At 50.8% G+C, this 20,109-nt stretch overlaps 1 protein-coding gene across 1 annotated transcript; it reads right to left on the reverse strand.

The window, feature by feature from the left end:
• Nucleotides 1-2,365: 2,365 nt before the first annotated feature.
• Tamalin (trafficking regulator and scaffold protein tamalin) lies at nucleotides 2,366-11,250 on the reverse strand. Its single transcript, XM_005324978.5, has 8 exons — nucleotides 10,864-11,250; nucleotides 8,851-8,900; nucleotides 6,443-6,497; nucleotides 6,248-6,350; nucleotides 4,746-4,839; nucleotides 4,585-4,651; nucleotides 4,314-4,380; nucleotides 2,366-3,576 (listed from the first exon to the last, which is right to left on the reverse strand). The coding sequence occupies exons 1-8, from the start codon at nucleotides 11,113-11,115 to the stop codon at nucleotides 3,065-3,067; spliced, it is 1,200 nt and encodes a 399-aa protein (XP_005325035.1). The 5' UTR covers nucleotides 11,116-11,250; the 3' UTR covers nucleotides 2,366-3,064.
• Nucleotides 11,251-20,109: the final 8,859 nt, after the last annotated feature.

A 20,109-nucleotide genomic window follows, 5' to 3' on the forward strand; every position in this document is an offset into this window, starting at 1 on the left:
ACAGGCTAGCAATCGCCTGGGAAGAAGGAAGCCAGGGAGGCCCCTGAGCCCCCACTCCAAGTAAGGTGCAAGGCTGTGCCAGGCAGCTGGTCTCCTGGCAGCCAGGGCCCTGGGAACAAAGGTGTGGGGCCCCTCCCCTGACCTGAGCCCAGAGCTGGTGTTTGTCCTCACTGCAGAGCAGCTGTGCAAACATGGAGCTTGGGGAAGCTCCATTTTCTTCACCAAATGTCTTGTCTTCTCAGGACAAGGGAGAATAGGGCAGACAGGTGCAGATGCCTGTCTGGAGCCACCACCCTGCCCCAGAGGGATTTCACAGGAGGGACCCACAGATGCCAGCTACAGATGGAGCACAGGGGGTCCCCCCCTTGAGGTGGAGAGATGGTGGTTACACCTGAACAGGGTTGGCCTCAAGGCATTCACTCATTCAGTAGCATTTACTGAGCACCTGCTATATGTAGACAAGCTCTGGGCTAGGCCCTGGGGGTGTGACTTTAAACAAACCTGGGAGTCCTGTCTCACCAGGCAAAAAACAGATTACAAAAGATGTGGTATAATTACAAGTTGAAAGAAAGTACTATAAAGAAAAAAGTAGGGTACACGGAGATCATGAATAATGGGGACAGGAATGACGTCAGATCAAATCAGGGAAACCTCTCTGAAGAGGTAATGTTAAACTGAGACCTGATGATGAAGAATCATCTTGAAAAGAAGAGTGCTCTGGCAGCCAGCGCACGCCTTTAGTCCCAGCAGCTCAGGAGGCTGAGGCAGGAGGATTATGATGAGTTCAAAGCCAGCCTCAGCAAAACGAAGGCGCTAAGCAACTCAGTGAGACCCTGTCTCTAAATAAAATACAAAATAGGGCCAGGGATGTGGCTCAGTGCTAAGGCACCTCTGGGTTCAATCCCTGAAACCCAATAGATAAATAAATGATATGGAAAGAGAACATATTTGAAATTGAGGAAGAGGCAGAGACCAGATCCTGGAGAGTCTCATGCAGGGCATCCCAATTTAGTTGCAGAGTCTGGGTACTGCACAAAGGTTGCCATTTGTCAAACGGTTGGGTCTGTGTGGTTGCTGTTAGCCAAGAGAACAGGATGGCTTTTGTAATCCGCTCAGAGAGATGTGTTATGGATAGGCCATGATAAAATGTTTGATTATTCTTTTATTTCAGGGGAAGCCATAATGGATTTTAGGCAGAGGGTTGTGATTTTTTTTAAACACTACCCTGACTACTATATGGCGAAGGATGGAAGATAGAGGAAAGAGAAGCAGCAAGGAACCCATTCAGGAGGCCAGCACTATGGGGCAGGAGGGAGAGTGTGGGGAGGTGGCCTGGCCAGGGGAGGGTCCACTCAGACCTCTCTTGAAACCACAACTGTCTGCTGGTTACTGTCAGGGAGGAGCACTAGAGTCTTAAGCCCCAGGCCCAGTTTACTGCTAGTTTGCTGTGTGACCCTAGGACATCTCACTTGCCCTAGATTACCTCAAAGAAGGTGGTGATCACCTCTTGGGAGATGTTTTGGCACACTGTATTGAGGACCTACTGTGCTAGGATTGGGTAAGAATAAAGCAGTGGCTCAGACAGAAACAGTCCCTGGGCCCTGCTGTAAACGTGTGCAAACTATTAGGTGGGCAGGGCAGGCAAAAAGCAGAACCTGTCAGAACTCAGGCAGTTTGGATGGCAGTGCTTACTGTGATGGAAAGAAGAGAGGGCTGTGTCAGAGGAGGGCAACTGCATGTTTGCTGAGGTGGGAAGGCAGAGCCCGCAACTGGAGGAGTCAGCCTTGGGAAGAGCTGGTGCAGAGGGAGGGGCCTGAAGCCAGGGACAGCCAGCATCCAGTCCCAAAGCAGGGAGCAAGGGTGGGGGGCACAAGATAAGGAGGCAGGCAGAGGTGGGACACTGCAGCACAGGAGTTAGAATCTCCCTTTTGAAGTATGGCTTTCCATTGAGGAGCTCTAGAAAAATGGGGTGACCAGTAATTGGGCCAGAGACAGGCTGTTGGGTGGATATGGCAAAGTGCCCTGCTGATTTGGCTTTTGTCCCTACAGGGAGACCTGTAGGGCTGGCAAAGAAAAAGGGAAGCAAACATTCACATTGGGATTTAGGGATAGTGAAGGGTTTTAGACAAGGCTGTTGTGGGTACTCAGGGAAGGAGGCTTAAGATGCACTGTTCTGAAGAGGGTGTGGGGCCCCCATTCAGGCCCATACATGTAGGTTAAACCTCCCAGACTATTTTTCTGGCTTCAGGCTGCAAGAAAATGAGGTGTAAATATAGTGTGAGTGTATGTGTTTGGAGGGGGGCGATGAAGTCAGAGCTTGCTGAGCCCAGTCCTCCCCCTCAGGCAGTCACCACACTGACACAGATGCAAAAAAACAGTCAATTTTATACAGTTTGTGTTTCAGAAGCAACATAGGCGAAATGGTGGAGCAGTCTCAGCAGTCCCCATCCCACCTGAACATGCCCAATCCTGTTCCCCAAGGGGCACAGAACCCAGGACCCCCTCCTGGCAGGATCCAACTTAGTTATAGGCCCTTGGGAGGAGCCAAGCCCTTACGGGTCAAGCCAGAGGGAAGGGACCAGCACCTTGCCCCCTTAGGGCCCTCTGATCCGCTGGAATAGCCTGTGTGTAGGGTAGAGGAATGACCCACCCAGGGCCACTTCTCCCCAAGGCTAAGGGGGCTGGGAGCAAGTAAAGCTGAGGAGAGGGCTTCGTGGGGCAGGGACCCCCTTCTAGGTGGAGGAGTTTTCCTGGACACCCCACAAGGCACTACTAACCCAGACTGGAGGATAACACATCCATCTTTGGTCCCCAAACCTATCCGGACCCTGAATGCTTGTTCTCCACCTGTCCCGACTCCCACTGTGGTTTACGGGAGAAGAGGCCTGGGCTCCCTTGCTTTGCCGAGAAAAGCAGAGAAACCATCAGGCTGGCCAGGGCTCCCAAGGACCCTCTCCCGCTGCTCTGGGCTCCTGGGGTCCTTTGGGCCCTGCGCTACCACCCCACTTTGAGCACTGGCTTTCACGAATAAATAAATAAATAGCTCCCCCACCCGCTCCCGCCCCTACAGCTGGCTCTCCTCCTCCTCCAGGGAGCGGTTGAGTCCGGGAATGAACTTGAGCAGTCGTCTGCGGAAGCTGCGGTACTTGGTTTTGCGCAGGCCAGGGCCACACAGGGCCTGCTCCCGAGCCTCAGTCCAGAGCGCGCCCGGTGCGCCCCCGCCGCCACCCCCGCTGGGGCCCGCGCACCGAACGCTAGCGCTGCGGCTCAGCGTGGCCCGCGGCCCGAGGCAGGGCACCAAGGTCGGCGCCTCTGCAGGGCTCGGGCCGGGGCCACGCGTCGGGGGCGGCGGGGATGGCAGCGCCCGGGACTCCGTGCCGGTGCCCCCAAAGAAGCAGGTGTGGTAGACAGTGTCCTCAGCGTCGCCCCTGGCCCGACGAGTGCCCCCGCGGGGACCCCCGGGCGCTGCAAGCAGAGGCCCGAAGGGCAGGGAGCCGGGGAGCAGGCCTGCACCATAGAGGCAGGAGCGCACGGACTCCAAAGTGTCATAGATGCTTGGGTCTTTGACCACCAGGCCTGCCAGGACAGAAGACATGAGGGAGGCTCCTAAGGCCTGGGGCCAAGCATACTTTGCTGGGGATAGGGGTGGGGGGGATGGGGAGCAGGTAAGAGATCCAGTTCCTTCCTATTGACTATCTATGTGACTCTGGCGAGGCTCCACTGGGAACCTCAGCTTCCCATCTGTAAAACAGCAATTATAAATTCAAATCCTTATGACACCGGGGTCACAAACAAGATTTAAATAAGGGTCACAAACAAGATTTAAATAAGCTCTCTTTCTCTTTTTTTTTTTTTTTTTGTACCAAGGATTGAACCCAGGGGCACTCCACCCCTGAGCCGCATCCCCAGTCCTTTTTTATTTTTGAGACAGGGTCTCCCTAAATTGCTGAGACTGGCTTTGAACTCCCAATTCTCCTGCCTCCACCTCCCAAGCCACTGGGATTACAGGCAAGCACCACAATTCCCAATTAAATAAGCTCTTTGAGCCTAGGTGTTCTCATGTGGAATATGGAGATGGTACCAACACAAGAGAGCTTATTTAAATCTTGTTTGTGACCCTGGTGTCATAAGGATTTGAAAATAACTAAAAAATATGTGTGCATCAGCCCAGGGCAGTGTGGTACTCAAAGTAGCCGCTAAACAAACCCTTCTTCACTTTGGAGGGGGCAGTAGCTCACTGGTTATGAGGGGGAAGCACAGACCTGGGTGTCTGAAAGGCAGTAAGTGGTCCTTCACATACCCAGTCTACTTACCATGCACCAGTCGCTGTTCCTGAACCATTAGGGACCTGTATTCTCCCCACTTCTCATACAGGGTTTGCTGCAAGACACACCAAGCCCCGCTGTCAGGAGCTAGCACTAAACCAGCAGGACGAGGGTGTAGACAGGGGTCAGGGAGTAGACTGAAGAAACCTTAAGGTTAAAGGAGGGTCAGCGGCTGAATGAACCAGTAAAATGGTGGGGCCTGAAGGGCAGGGGCTTGGGAAGTGGACAGTGGAGGTTGGTCGAACTCTGGGTTCCTCACCTTCAGGTACTGCAAACGAGCTTCCAGTTCTGCCTTCCGAATTGATGTCCCATACAGAGTTTCCAGTCTGAGGAGTTAGAGAACCAAAGTCTGAGTGAGCCCACAGGCTGAGGAAACATGAGAGGTTAAGCCCAGGCACCAGGCATCCCACCTGTGCATACCTGAGAATGTTGCCAGAAGCCTTGATGATGTCAACAATCTCCCGATGCCGGATGCCTTCCACATTCAGGCCATTGACACTGGCGATGGTGTCCCCTGCCAGGCAGAGAGGTGGTCAGCATCTGCTCCACAGGGCATGAGGGAAGAATTCTAGTCCTCTACCTTGGCCAGAAAGGAGAGGAGCGATACCCCTGAGGAATACTCCTGAACTCCTTCCCCCGAATCCTTCACTGTTTTGGGGAGACCTCTTGGGTGTCTTTTCTACCTCATCCAAAACACATAATCACAAAATCACAGCCATTCCTCCCTATGCAGTGACCACAAGCTTATCCAGATCTAGCACCCCAGCTTAGGTGCCTGCGACCTCAGAGGGACTAGACTCTCACATACCCAACACCCTTTAGAAACTCTGTGTCCAAAGACTGAGCCCTTCCAGGGCCCTGGGCTGCCCCTTGAGCTGGTTATTTGTTTAGCCTGATGTGAGACTCAGTTAAGACAGGAAAGAATAAGTAGCATCCAGAATAAGTAGATAAAAATGAAGTAGAAATAAATAAATAAGTAAAATAGATAAAAAAGATAATAAAGGCAGGGGGATGAGATTGTGGCTTATCGGCAGAGCACTTGCCTAGCAGGTGCGGGGCCCTGGGTTTGATCCTCAGCACCACATAAAAATAAATAAACAAAATAAAGGTATTTGTCCATCTCCCCCCCCCCCCCACTGGAAACCAACACTGGACCCAAGGTGAGCGGTCTCCAGTGCCACTGCAGGGGTTCTGACCTCAGGCAGGGCAGGCCAGCATCTCTAAGCTCCTTTCCCATCTGTAAAAAAGGAGTATGGAACCCTGCTGGAACTGCCTCAGGGATGATCAGGAGGAAGAATGGGAGGGAAACTACTTTGCAAAGTTATCCAAGGGTTGCTAGTAAGTAAACAATGAGATAAGGGACAAAAATTTTGACAGAAGGGAGCAGGTGAAGTTAATTCATGCAGTCCCAGGCTGCCCCTTTCTGGGACTTGGGGATTCTGCCTGGATCTCAGGGGTCTTCTACCAGAGGCATCATTTTCTTGTTGGAGGACATGCTTAGGTGCCCCAGACTAGAGTCAGGTTGGGACAGGGTAGGCCCTCACCCCATGTCAGGCAGACTCAGTAGAATGCTGCCTCTCCCCAGCTCCTGCCCATGCAGGATTGCCAGGCTGCCAGCAGGAAGCAGCTGGTAGCCCTGCAGCAACAGCCGCCACTTACCAGGCCCTGGCTCTGTGCCCAGGGAATCCCTCACCACACTGTGATGGGTGGACGTGTTATTACCCCATTTTGCAGATGGGGCTGCACAAGATCACACAGTGAATGGTAAATTTTGCCTGGATCCTAAGCCTGGATTCTATTTTTGGTCTTTTCAAAATAGGAAGAGGAAGGAAGACTAATTTCAGGAGCGATTTCTCATCCCTCTCCTTGGGAGAAAGGTCATACCCACTCCCAGAGCCCAATGTCCTGGGCTCAGGTCCCACCTGGTGTAAGTCCAGCCAGCTGGGCAGGGCTGGACTCATGAACTCGGCAGACAAAGGTCACCATCTCCACACGCTGCTCCTCTCGGTGGTGAAGGCCATAAGTCTGTAACAAACAAGGCCAGATAGATAGGTTCATGCCTCCCTCAGACTGGCCTCCTGACTGTCAACCCTCTCTCTGTACACAGCTTTTCCCACCTGGATCTCAAAGCCGAAAGTCTGGTTATCCTCCTTCTCCAGAGTCAGAACTTTCCTGTGGGAGACATAGGAATCAAGACTGTTAAAATTTAAAGGATTGTGGTAGTCTTAGACCTCAGGTGTCCAAGGAGGCAAGAGTCTGGTCTAGAACATCTAGAAAAGACTCAACAGTCTCCAGTGACAGCTCACAGTCATCACAGATTTTTGGAATGTCTTTTCCAGACCTAAAGCAAATTGTCCCCATGGAGCATGGGGGACGGAGGCACTGGCAATGGCTGGCCCCTGTGGGGCCAACTACACAAGAAGGCTCCAGTCTTCTAGTGAACTCCAAGTATCACTCACTGACAAGCTGAGGCCCCAGATTCGGCCCCAGCCTGGAGCCTCCTCCAGCTCCACAGAGCTCAGGGGAAAGAACGGCCCCACCCCCAGAGGCCAGTCACGAGGCTCAGCACAGACCACAGCTGCTCCTCCCAGCTGCGGTGGGGCCAGCCCACCAGATGTGAGGGGCTGGGGGAGGGGAGCCTGAGGCCGCCCCTTCCCGCACTGAAGGCCTGCCCGCCGGACACAATGGTCTGGAGCCACTCCAGGTCCTGGCCTGCTGGGGGAGCCCAGAGTTTCCTCTGCCCATCCCCACCCCCTTCCTTCCCGCCAGCCAGAGGCAGAGTTAAAGCAGCCTCCTAAGGCCCCTTCAAGTCTGAGGACCTCAGAAAGGACCTAGAGAGCAGGCCCCTCAACTTCTAGGCTGACCTAGATATTTCCCTCAAAACTGCACTGCCAGCTCCCATCTGAGCCCTCACCCTGAAGGGCAGGTCCGTTGTTATCCACCCCCGCCTCCAATGTGTGTACTGGGGCAGGCCCAGGGGGTCTGGAAGTTCTGTGTCAGGCTTTCTGAGTTTCTGGAAGGACTGGTGAACTTAACTGCAAAGGGCCAGATGTTAAATATTTTAGGTTTTCTTTGTGAGACCCATACTGCCTCTGTTATATATGGTTGTTTGGGGCTGGGGATGTGGCTCAAGCGGTAGCTCGCTCCCCTGGCATGCCTAAGGCCAGGGTTCAATCCTCAGCACCACATACAAAGATGTTGTGTCCACAGAGAACTAAAAAATAAATATTAAAAAATTCTCTCTCATATATATATATATTATTATATATTATATATATATTTGTTTTTATTTTTACAACACCTTAAAAATATAAAAATGAGCTGGTTAGTGCATGTCTATAATCCCAGTGACTAAGGAGGATGATGCAGGAGGACCACAAGTTCAAGGCCAGCCTTGGGAACTTAGACCCTGTCTCAAAATAAAAAATTGAAAGGGCAGGGGGTATAGCTCAGTGGTAAAGCATCCCTGGATTTAATCTCAAGTATCCTAAAAAAAATTGATTAATTTTTGAAAAATGAGTTGGGCACATGCCTGTAATTCTAGCTACTTGGGAGGCTGAAGCTGAAGGATCTCAAGTTTGAGGCCAACATGGGCAACTTAGTGAGACCCTGACTCAAAATTAAAAGTGCTGGAGGGTATAGCACAGTGATAGAGTGCTTGCCTAGCATGCATGAAGCCCGGGTTCAATTCCTAGTCCTGGAAAAAATGGTTTTTTGGTACCAGTGATTGAATCCAGGGGCAATATCCCTAGCCCTTTTATTTTTTGAGACAGAGTCTTGCTAAGTTGCTTGGAGCCTTGCTAAATTGCTGAAGTTGGCTTTGAACTTGCAATCTTCCTGCCTCATCCTCCTAAATCCCTGGGATTATAGGCATGTACCACAGTGAGTGGCATGTTCTCTCTCTCTCTCTCTCTCTCTCTCTCTCTCTCTCCATATATACATATGTATATATATAAAAAATATATATAGACAATTTTTATATTGGCCATGGGCCAAACAGGCCAATCTGACCAGCAGATCATAATTTGCTGGTCCATTTCAGAGAAATCAAGACTCAAATCAAGGATGGGTCATGGACAGAGAAGGGAAACTATGGGCTCCCAGGCCCTGTGGTGAGTACCACACCTTAGATCTTTCCTAAAAGGGATGTCACAGGCTGGAACCCCACTGGACTTGCTGGACCAGGCAGCTTCACGGAAGTCCTGGAGTCATGGCTTAGAACATTACCCCTACTTCCCCCACCCATCATCCAGATCTCACATCTCTCCAGGGAGGGGTAACTGGCAGGGACTGGGGGTGGGCTGAAGAGTACCTAATGATTCAAAAATCCCTGCCTCCTTTCTCTGCCACCCCTTCAGCCAGCCCACACCCACACCTGCCCCTCACTCCCAGCGGGAGAGCCATGCTGAAGAGTAAGAGAATGACTCCCCAGGCTGGGCTGAGATGCTGTATCTGCTTCCCCCTGCCTACCACCCCAGCACTTCATTCTTTTGGACCATAGCAAGGGCTGGTGGGGGTGACTCACCGCTGCTGTTCAGGACTCTGGCTGAGATTCTTCCAGCGGAATCCTGAGCCCTAGGTGGGAAGACAGTAAAGACAGGTGAGAGGGGGATTGCCCTTGGGCAGATGCTGAGAACCTCATTCTGGGATGTCCCTCTAGTTCTGGACACAGCACCCCGTTTCTCATTGTTGTCTGTCTCTTCCCAAATCCACACCTACTTTGTTCCTGGTATAATTATTTGCCACTACTGCAACTATTATATCATTCTCAGGGTTTCCTTAACACCTGGGATTGCAGGGACACAACTGTCCTCCTTGGTTTCATATGCATAAACCCCTAGGTCTCCTGCTGGTTTCCAAGTTTGGGGCGGAGTCATGACTCTAGAAGGGTCTCCATCACTGGGGGGGGGGGTCTTTCAGACCACGAAAATTGAAGCAGGGGCTCTTCCTCAGTGGGATTCTAAGAAATACAGGGCTCCCCTATCAAAGGACTCCAGGGAACCCAAGGCCAGTCTGGTCTCTAATTTTTCAGCCAGACAGTGAGTAGCTTAGGAGAGCTCATGTAAGAAACTCAGGCTTGAAGAGCTGGCAATTCTAACCTGAACATGGCTGAGTGGGGGACAAAAGTGCCAAGTCTCCTAGAATAAAGCCTGTTCCAGGGACCAGCTGTAGATCTCAGTTGCAGGTAGCCAGTGTGCCCAACTACACCTGGGTATCTTACTTTCAGGGACCAAAAAAAAAAAAAAAAAAAAATTGAAGATGTCAAACTTGTCAGTAAGTCTCACTATACTTAAGGGGTTGTTCTGGGGTGAAGAGATGACAAAGTTGAAGATCCCTGCATCTTCAGAGTCCCTGATAAATTAAAGCAATCTCCCTCCCTAAAATTTTGGAATATGGAAGCCCCATCTGGTTCCAGCCCTTTCCTCACGTGCCAAAACAGCCCAGGGCCTTCCGGGTCTGTGCTCTGTTAACCCTGCCACCAAGCTGCCCCAAGACAAGGAAGAGAAGGGGGCTCTCTTTCCTCAGAACCAGAGATTAGCCTTATGGGTGGGGACAGTTCCCAAACGGGCCAACAAGGAAGAAGGACTGGGCAGCACAGAGAGACCCCTTTGTCTTTCATCCCGATTTTCATAAAATGCAAATTCTCAACAAGCTGTTCATTGTGTGGGGGGTGATGGGGGGTAGGAGAGGAGGAGGGGGACTGCATGGGGAAAGGCCACCAGTCCCTTCTCCTTAACCTGGGTCTTGGATCTCTGCTTCTGAGCGCTCAGGTTCCCTTGAGCCAGAGGAAGGGCCTCACGGAGGGGGAGACGCAGAGGGCGGGCCCGCATCCTTCCTGCCCCGCGGCGCCCCACGACCCCTCCCACCGCGTCCGGTCCGCCTTAAGTCCAGGGAGCGGTGCCCTGGCACCCCGCACATCAGACGCTTTAGCCCAGGAACCCCCGGCACCCCCCTCGGAAGAGTGTGCTCCCTGGGGTCCACGACGCCCCAAGCACTTGGGCAGCGTGTGAACTCAGGCGGCGCGGCCCCCCTCCCCAGTCTCCTACTACTGGGCTCTAGGACCCTCAACTTGTCTGGGGCGAGCAATGGGGCCCCATCCTCACCCCTCCGTCTGCAAGTAGAGAAGCCCGGACAAAGGGAGTCCTGGGGGCTCCGAGACACCTGGACACCAGGAGGCGGGACCCGGGGTGGGGGGGAGGCAGCAACCTCCGAAGGAGGTAGTCGGAAAAAGGGGATGCTTGGGAGGAATCAGGGCAGGAGAGAAGGAGGAGATGGGGCGGCGGCGCGTGGGGAGTGGAGTTGAGAGCCAGCGAGACTGGGGGCGGCACTGAGCCGGGGGCCACAGAGCAGCGGGGGCCGCTGGTGGGGGGGGGTTGCGCTTTCTGGAGAACAAGGGGAGTCGACCCAGGTCAGCGAGGTGGAAGGTGGAGGACTCAGTGGACCACTAGGAGAGAATGGTGTGGGGATCAGCTGAGCCCTGAGGAAGGTACACTGCTGGGTAATGAGGCTGGGGGCGCAGGGTTTGAGGGGGACGCACCTTTCGGCGGGGCAGTGTGCCCCCGGACACCGCCAGCGCGCGGTACAGCTCGGCAGGGTGATAGTCTTCCAGCGCCGCATACAGCTCGTCCCCGGTGGGTCCAGGGGTGGCGGCTGCAGCAGGGGGGGCCGAGGCCGGGGTCGGGGCCGGAGCGGCGGGAGCGACTTCCGAGTCCGGAGTCCCAGCGGCGGGGTCCGGGGCGGCCGCTGCCTCCTCTTTCTGCTGCAGCTTTCTGAGTCGGCGGAGGGTCATGGCTCCGGCGCTGGGCGCCCCTCGGAAGCGGCGGTCGCTCCACTCCGAGGCGCTGGCGGCGGCTGGGGGATGCCAGCCGAACCGGCCGCGTGTGGCTTGCCTTTATAGGCTCGGAGAGGTAGGGAGGCGTCCTTCAGAGGCCTCGCCCCGGGTGCGGTAGGCTCCTCCCCCGGCGGGGGCCGCTGCCCTGGAGCCCCGCCCACAGCATCCGACAGCTGGCGGTACTGGGGAAACTTGGAGACCAGAGCGCTCAACGCTGGGGGAAAACTAGCAGCCGCGGGGAGGCGGAGCCAGGGCATCCCCGGCCGGGGCCCTTAGTTCCTTGAGGGGGGTCTGTGAGGAGGTATTGCACGAGATTTGAAATTTGGGAATGGAGGGCTTTAATGATTCATGGAGAGGTAGCACAGTAGGGGGGTCTCCGTAAGAACTTTTTTTGTGAAGATTTGGCGAAATCCAGGGTCTTCTAGGCCAGGGGAGAGAGGCGGTGAGGCTGTGCATGGGGAGTAACGTGGTCCCCAGAGAAGGAGGGAGTAGACATCCTTGTACCAACTGCGCAGAAGCCCTCAAGGAGTCAGAGGACCCAGAATTTCTCCTTTTCAAGTTATCTCAGAAGTGCTGAAAGAGGCTGTCTCCCATTCCCATGTTTAAGGCGAAAGGGAAAATATGGAAAACCTGAAAGCAGGAGACTTAATTATGAGGTCCCTCCTTGGTGGTCTCTGCTAGATAAACCTGTCCTCAGCTCGGGATGCTGGAGCCCAGGTGCCGCTTTCCCAGTAGACAGATCCTTACCGTAAGGTTGACTCATGGGGCTGGGAATGTGCCCAAGCAGAGTGGGGGCTCAGAGTTGGATGGAGCGGTGCTCCGTCATTCTCGGTCCAGCCTTAGGGACCATCCCCCAGGCTGTTTGTTACCACGATTGCCAGGCCCTAGAAGAGCAGGGATGGCCCAGCTTAAGTCTCTGTCGTCAGTAGTGCCCAAATAAGAAGTGAGAGGAGGAAGTGGAAGGCCCTTATGTGGTGTCTATAGAGTGGCTAGCTACCACAGGGCGTCAGCACAAGCTGGAGACTCCATATCAGGACATTGGCCACTACACGTGGACCAGGGCTGCATATCCCTCTCAGTCCCCTCCTCCTCTAGTCGGAGCATTTACCATGTGCTCTGCCCACCATTTTGTGTGCTTTTGCATACTTGTATTAACCCATTTGGTTCTCTTAACAACCCTAAGAAACAGGTACCATTATCATCTCTTACAGATGAGAGGACCGAGGCCCAGAGGAGTAAGTAACTAGGCCTAGCTTGCTCAGTGGCAGAGCTGATTCAAACCCAGGCAGCCTTGCCTGGTGCATGGGCACACACCTGTAATCCCAGCGACTAGGGAGGCTGAGGCAGGAGGATCAGAAGTTTAAGGTCAGCCTAGGAAAATTAGCAAGACTCTGTCTCAAAAAAAAAAAAAAAAAAAAGGACTGGGGGATACAGCTCAGTGGTACAGCACCCCTGGTTCAACCCCTAGTACCACTAACCCAGGTAACCTGGTTCCAGAGCTGCAAGCTAGTCACCCTGTGGTGCTACCGTCTTCCTCAGTTCCCGTGTTTAAGTCCTGCTCCATGCCAAGGACTGGTTCACGCTGGGGTTACAGAGGCTCTTGGTTTGGTAAGCAGTGGCATATTGTACAGGTGCTGTGTTAGACCCATGACCTGAAGGGTGAAAGAGATGGAGGGCCATGTTCACTTGGGGAGACCAGGAAAATCTTTCTGCCTCTGGCTGTCCCACTTCACTTAACTTGCTTCTTTACCTTTTCTCCTTAATTGTGCCCACCCCCATGCCCTGGACCCTTAGCCTCCCAGGAGGTGTGGTTGGAAGGGAGTTTTACTCCAGCCCTCAGTGATTGCACAAGTCTGGATGGCAGGATGCTTTTTGGGCAGGGGTGGCTTGGGGGCTGTGAATCAAGAACTAGCTCCCTTAGTGCTTTTCTTTCCCTCCTCCCCTCTCCTGCCTTGGACCACCAAGTGGCCATCAGCTGAGGGGCCGAGGGGGTGTCGGTGGGGAAACATGGGACTCTATTGTGAGCATTAGCACAGATGGACCCCTGGACCGTCTGTTGCCTGCTCCTGACAGACGGCATCTGTGGTGAGGAGGGAGGAGGTGTGAAGGCTGCAGGCTCCATGGTTTCTATTGTATTCATCTCAGTACTTATCCCTGAAGGGATCCTCAAAGGAGCTACTTGGGCAACCTCTTCTGTGAAGAAACCACTCCACCTATCCCAGCAGGTAACTGAACAGATGCCTCCCTGTCTCTACCTGGAGACAGGGACATTGCAGGTGCCAAATAGCACCTGCTGCCTGGTCTCCATCCTCTTTGAGACTGATGTGGAGGCAGAGACTCCCCTCAATTTATGCAGGTCAGGCTGTCTCCCTGCTTACAAGTGAGAGAACACCATCAGAGAACTGAAGTTCACATCTTAATTTCTTCCTCCTGCCAGGCACAAAGAAAGCTCTAGAGAACCCCAGAGTAAGAGTGAACTCAGGAATTGCAATTTCTGGGTAGCTATTGCATGATTTCCTCAAATCCTTGAATTTCAGAGACAGAAAGTCCATTATGGTCTGGAAGGGATCTGGTGTGGTCCAAGCCCTTATTTAACAGAGGTGGGGGTGGGGGGTGGGAAGAGACTGTAGCAAAACAGCCACTAGAACCCAGGACTCCTGACTCAGACTGCTCATTCAGCCACTGGAAGCTCTCCAAGAGCTCAGGGATCCATGCCTGCCTCCTCTTCCCAATCTCCCCCATTTCTCCAGGAAGAAGCCGGGACCCAGGGATGCCGTACTATGGAGTGTGATGCCCTCTGGTGGTCATGAGTTTTATGGTGGAAAAAATCTTCAAACCATATTCCACCTGGACTCCCAGCCATGTTTAAGGATCCCTTATGGCCCTTTACCTCCTAGGAGGATCTGTTCATAGCTGGTCACTGAGTACAGGAATCTCACACCTGTCACAGTGAGGAAATGTTTTTGTGATAAAAGCTATTGCTGCTCAAGCTGCAGGTGAAATTCACTGGGAAGGAAAAAAAAATCACAGCATTACACAGATAGCAATAGCCTTCGCTACAGTATCTATGAGAGGCCTAAAGCTTTGCCTTCCCTAACTTTCCATAACTTCCTCCTAAGCCGGAGCCTCTTGTCTAGCATCTGTTCTTCTCATCCTATCTGCAGCCCTTTCAAGTTTGGGGGTGGGAGAAGCATTCTGCACACTGCCTGAGACTTCATATACTAGGATGCCTCCCCACCCTTTTCCTCCTACGGGCAGCCTTCTTGCAAGTACCCCATCACTTCAGCTCCTCAGACATCTGTGCTCAAACTATATCTTATTCCAAAGCAAGTCTGTCTTTCATATTGAGTTCCCAGGTTTTTTGGACTCAGCTGGTTGTTAATCCGTCAACTTCTTGGGATGGGGCTTGATCTGGCAAAGGAGCTTAGACAACAGGGGCGTGGCTAATGGACAAAGCCTAGATAACACCCCTTCTCTTCAGAACAAGCCCTTGCTCAGACACACCCACAAGTCATCTGCCCCCCCCAAGGGTGAATAAAGACAGCTAGCTGACTTTGGCCCCTCCGACCTCCCTGAGCACTTGAGGCTAGAGCTGTGGAAGCTCAGACCCTTCTGGAGTCTGAGGCTCTAGCATAGTCATTTTAGGACCCAGAACTGGCAGAGATGAATAGTGGGCCAGAAGACACCTCTCTGGGTGCTGCTGCTGTTTCTGAGTTGGGAAGACAGGAGGGAGAAGTCCTGGGACTCAGCTGGCTGCTGGTCCATCAGGAATGAGGGGCTGGGCTCCCAATTGCAATGGCATTGCCTCTTGCAGGCGGCACGGAACAGTTGGTGGGCAGGTGGCCAGGAAAGGAGTGGTTGTTTTTCTTAATGGCTCCTACTGGCCAACACTCTCCATGGGAAAATTTACTGTGTTGGTGCTGGAGGAATCCCCGCTAGGGAGAGAGTTCAGGAGCAGGAGTGACCTAGCCCAGTGACCCAATTCTAGGGGGGTTGGGAGCAGAGGCCAGTTGGATGAGGCAGTTCCTTTGTGTTGATATGGATAACGTCTTGGTCCAGTCTCTCCCAGAAGCCAAGGACTATCTTGCCTCTTGGATGTTGGGGGCCAGGGTATCTCTGGCTTGAATAAGTTAGAAACAGAAGAAAGGGAGGCTAACCACAGCTTTCTTTACAGCACCACTCCTGAGTCATGGAGTATATATTATCTTACCTTCTTGCACAGGGACACCTAGTGAAGACAGAAAATGATAGCTCTTAGGGCCCCAGGTTCTTTCCTCTTGGCAAACAAACCTGCTCAGTTGCTTAATTCCTACTTTCCTCTCCCAGGGGAAGAGCACAATGCAGGCCAGCTTCCCCAACCCCCAAATTCACATGCAAGACTGCCAGGCCCACTCTCCCTGCTTTACTTCTGATCATGCCCAAACCTGTGTGTCTTCCCCACGCTGTCTCTCCCTGTCTCCCAGCTCTTCCAGCTGCCATGGCCTCTCAAAGCCAGTACTGTGATCTTCTCAAAAGACAAACACGACCATATTGTGTGTCCCCCTCTAACACCAAATTCATGTTGGAACCTAATATCTGATTGTGCCCCCCCCCACTCATATTGAAACCTAATACCCAAGGTGACAGTGTTAAGAGGTAGGGTTATTATAAAAGAGGCTTTAGGGAGCCTCTCTGCTACCACATGGTAAGGCACCATCAGTGTGAACAGGCCCTCCTCACCGGATACCAAATCTGATTGCACCTTGATCTTGGCCTCTAGAACGGTAAGCAGTAAAGTTTATAAATTATCTCATCTAAGGGTATTTTTCTTTTGTGGTATTGGGGATTGATCTCAGGCAAGCACTCTACCACTGAGCTACATACTCAGCCCTTTTTTATTTTTATTTTGAGACAGGGTCTTTCTCAATTGCCTAAGCTGGCCTTGGATTTATAATCCACCTGTCTCAGCCTCCCAAATTGCTGATATTATAGGTGTGTGTCAGTCACCACGCCCAGCTGATTGATTTTAACTTATGGGGCAATAATTATGCTAGCTGTTGAAAAAACTCAAGAGGAAAAATTGCTAATAGATTAGTACAGTCCGAGGTAACTGTCCAGGAGAAGTGATGGCATTGAGACTATGTATTGCCATTTCTGGTCCTCAGAATGAAGCCCTGACTTCTCAACATGTGAACACCTCCAAAAGACTCCCTCCCTGACCCTTGAGTTCTTTTCCATGGCCACCCCTAGCATCTGTGACTTTTGAATGGCAACACTCTTTTTGATTAAAGTCCCTTCTTTTTTTCTCAGCCAGCAGGCCAGTGCCTATTCTAAAATACATGTCTCTTCTCTTGATTCCAACTTCCAGAGGCTCCTGTGTTCACCCAGTGTTCTGCCTTGTCCTTATCAGAGTGCTTATCTTCCTCCATTGTGGATATCCCTGCACTAGGAATGCAAGCCTGGAGGGCAGGGCCTTATCTCTTCCTTCCTGAGACCCCTCTCCTGTGGTTCCATGACATCTGCCATGTTGTTTTATAATACAACTTGCCAAAATCTGCCTTATTGTTATTATCTCTCTCTATATCTGATCTCTCTAGACTCCTTGAAGGGGGGCAGGGAACATAGATTGTGTATCTTTGTGTGCTGCCTACTGATTTATGCATTAATAGTGCTCAAAAAATAGTCTATCCAATTTTCCCTGAAATCTTCCCACACCATTAGCCCCCATCTTGTTTCCAACAAGCATTCTCAAAAGGGCACTGTGTGCTGTGGCACATGCCTGTAATCCCAGCAATTTGGAAGGTTGAGGTAGAAGGAATACAAGTTTGGGGCCAGTCTCAGCAACTTAGAGAGACCTTTCCTCAAAATAACAATAACAACAACAACAAAAAACCAAACCCATAAAAAGGACTGGGGATGTAACTTAGTGGTAAAGTGCCCCTGGTTTCAAGCCCCAGTACCAAAACAAAAACAAACAAAACCAAAAAAACAGAACGCAGGACTATCTATCTGGCTTATTCCTTAAAACCTCTCCGACCATGGGACACCCAACAATTTACAGACTATAGCTGTATAGTCAAATAGCAGCATGGGTATTACCAAGAAGGTATATTTTAGATGTGATTGACATTTTGATCAGTAGACTTAAAGAAGAATATCCTGTGTTAGTCAGTCTTCCATTACTACAACGAAAGCCTGAGATGATTATAAAGAGAAAAGTTTTGATGTTCGGTTTTGGGGGTTTCAGTCCATGATCAATTGGTGCAATTGCTCTGGGCCTGTGGTGAGGCAGCACATCATGGTGGCAGAGCACAACAGAGCAAAAGCACTCATCTCACAGCCCGAAAGCAAAAGAGAGGAAGGGACCAAGCTTGGCAGTACACCCCGCGTTGACTTAAAGACCTCCCATTAGGCCCCTACCTCTTAAGAGATCCCCAGCAGTTCCATGTCTAGGGACCAAGTCTTTTTTTATTTTATTTTATTTTATTTTATTTTTTTTTTAAAGAGAGAGCGAGAGAGGGGGACAGAGAGAGAGAGAGAATTTTAACACTTATTTATTTTTTCTTAATTCTCGGCGGACACAACATCCCCGTTGGTATGTGGTGCTGCTGAGGATCGAACCCGGGCCGCACGCATGCCAGGCGAGCGCGCCACCGCCTGAGCCACATCCCAGCCCCTAGGGACCAAGTCTTTAACCCATGAGGCTTTGGGGGATATTTATTCAAACATAACCCCTCTATAATGTGGGTGGGTTCCATCCAATCAGTTGAAGGACTTGAAAGACTGAGGTGCCTTGAGGAAGGATTCTGCCTTCAGACAAGAATGCAATGTTAATTCTTTATTATATACCTATCTATCTATGTGTATCAATACACATCCTATTGGTTCTATTGCTCTGGAGAACCCTGATTAATAACACCATTTCTGGCCTGATCCAACACATTCTTCCTGTCCCCCCACCTTTATTATGCATCCCTTTCATGTTCCCTGGTCAATGGCTTGAACTCTACTTATTTTATTTTGGTTGTGTTTAACAAACACATTTGTGGGACTGTTAGGATCATAACACACATGGCTTGGGGGTCAGAGACTTAAAATGTGTGAAACAAAAACCAAATAAATTCAGATTTCCTATTACACACCTTACAAAGATGAGACAAAGTAACTTTCAAGGGCACAGGAAGAGATGTCAGAAAGGGTGTCATCCTGATTTTTGAAATGGTAAAGGTGAAGGTCTAACCCATCTCTATTGTGCTTCATGTCTATGTCTGGCAAGGTGACCAATTATTCAAAGGATGGCCCATAAGGGGCCTTCATTTGAATTGGGTTGAGATTAACTACAAAGCACTTTGCCTTTCCTTTCAAAGAACAGGTAAATAGATCAAAGAGATGCAGCAGATACAATTATACCTCAGCAAGGGCCTTGGGCTTCTGCTGTTATCTTTGTCAAGAGAAGAATTATGGCCTGGACACAAGGACAATTTAATTAGTAACTGTCTGGGTTACTGGGATATGTGGCAAAATTGAAGCAAATTTACAGAGGTAAGTTACTTTTCTCCAATCTGACCGCTTGAGATGGAAGAACAATGGAAAAATCTGGGTAATAACCAGGATTTAAAATCAGTGACAGGCTGTAGCAATGGACAGGTTCAACCGTGAAATGAACTCAATTTGAGTTCAAAATACTGTCTGCATGCCAGATGGAGGGAGAAGGTGGCTGACTTTTACTCAGCCCAAGAGGTGGGACTCGGTCTTGGGATGACCTTCAGGTAGGTATCAAGCATCCTGTAGATTCTTGTTCTATCTGTGCTGTCAGTTAGGGCTATGCGCCCTTCCTGGCCTGAGGCTTTAACCAGGTTCAGGAGAAAGCAACTGGCCTTGGTGAAGACCACAGAACCACAGAGCAGGATAGTGCATTGGCTTCTAAGGGGCTGCAGCTTGTGGATCCAAGGTCTTTTCCACCCCTAAACTTTGTAATCTTGGGCAATTTACTTGACTCCTTTAATCTCCCCATTCATTTCCTAATCCATAATGAGAATAATGCCAATCTCATTTGGGTGTTCTTTAGATTAAAGCAGTTAAAATACATAAAGCAAATTTTGGCACATTGCTTAGCATACATTTTCAATAAGTATTTGCTAAAATTAACTGAATGACAGCTGCCTTCAAATTTTAAAGGACCTCACATAGAATAACTGCTTTGAGAAACGGTTCGATCCTCAGCACCACGTACAAACAAAGATGTTGTGTCCGCCGAAAAGTAAAAAATAAATATTAAAAAAAAAAAAAAGAGAAACCTGTAGAAGGCACGTGGAGGTTTCCCAGTCCTTTCTTACCGAGCAGCAGTCTGCAGATGGAAGTCACCGCCCAAAGTGTTAAGAGTGAGGCGTGTCATCTGGCAGGATACTACACGGGAGTGGGTGAGATAACCTTTAGGGTACCAACTAAATTTGAAACTTTATGCTTCTAGCACTTGCTATTTTGGATCCTCTCAGCCTAGAGGTAGATCTCCCAAACTCTTGAAAATACCAGCAGAACTATTGAAGATTCTCATATCAGTCACGCAATCACCGAAGACTTTACAATTTCAATTTAGGAGAAGGGAAGAAAAACTGGATGGCTCTAGGTTGCCTTTAAAACTTTGTGGTATGTGAAAACCAGGATTGAGACCCTCTTATAAAAAACAGAGAAAAATGCTAAAAGATAAAGTCAAACACAAAGCCTCCAACAAGGATGCCCAGTGTCTCCTGCTGCCTTATATGCCAGGCCCACCCTCTATGAAATAAAGCAAGTTTCAGGAAGACCTAGTTTCAGGAAGTGTCCAGATGTGCACTTCTTCTGAACATGATCTACTGCACATGGTGTGCACATCAGACCTGGACAGCAAGGATGGAAATAATTCAGAGTCCCAACTCCCTAGCAAATGCTGGGTGGTCATTCTCCATATGGAAGACACATGGCACCAGAAAAGCT

Source organism: Ictidomys tridecemlineatus, chromosome 6, assembly GCF_052094955.1.
Source record: "Ictidomys tridecemlineatus isolate mIctTri1 chromosome 6, mIctTri1.hap1, whole genome shotgun sequence".
Lineage (NCBI taxonomy): Eukaryota > Metazoa > Chordata > Mammalia > Rodentia > Sciuridae > Ictidomys > Ictidomys tridecemlineatus.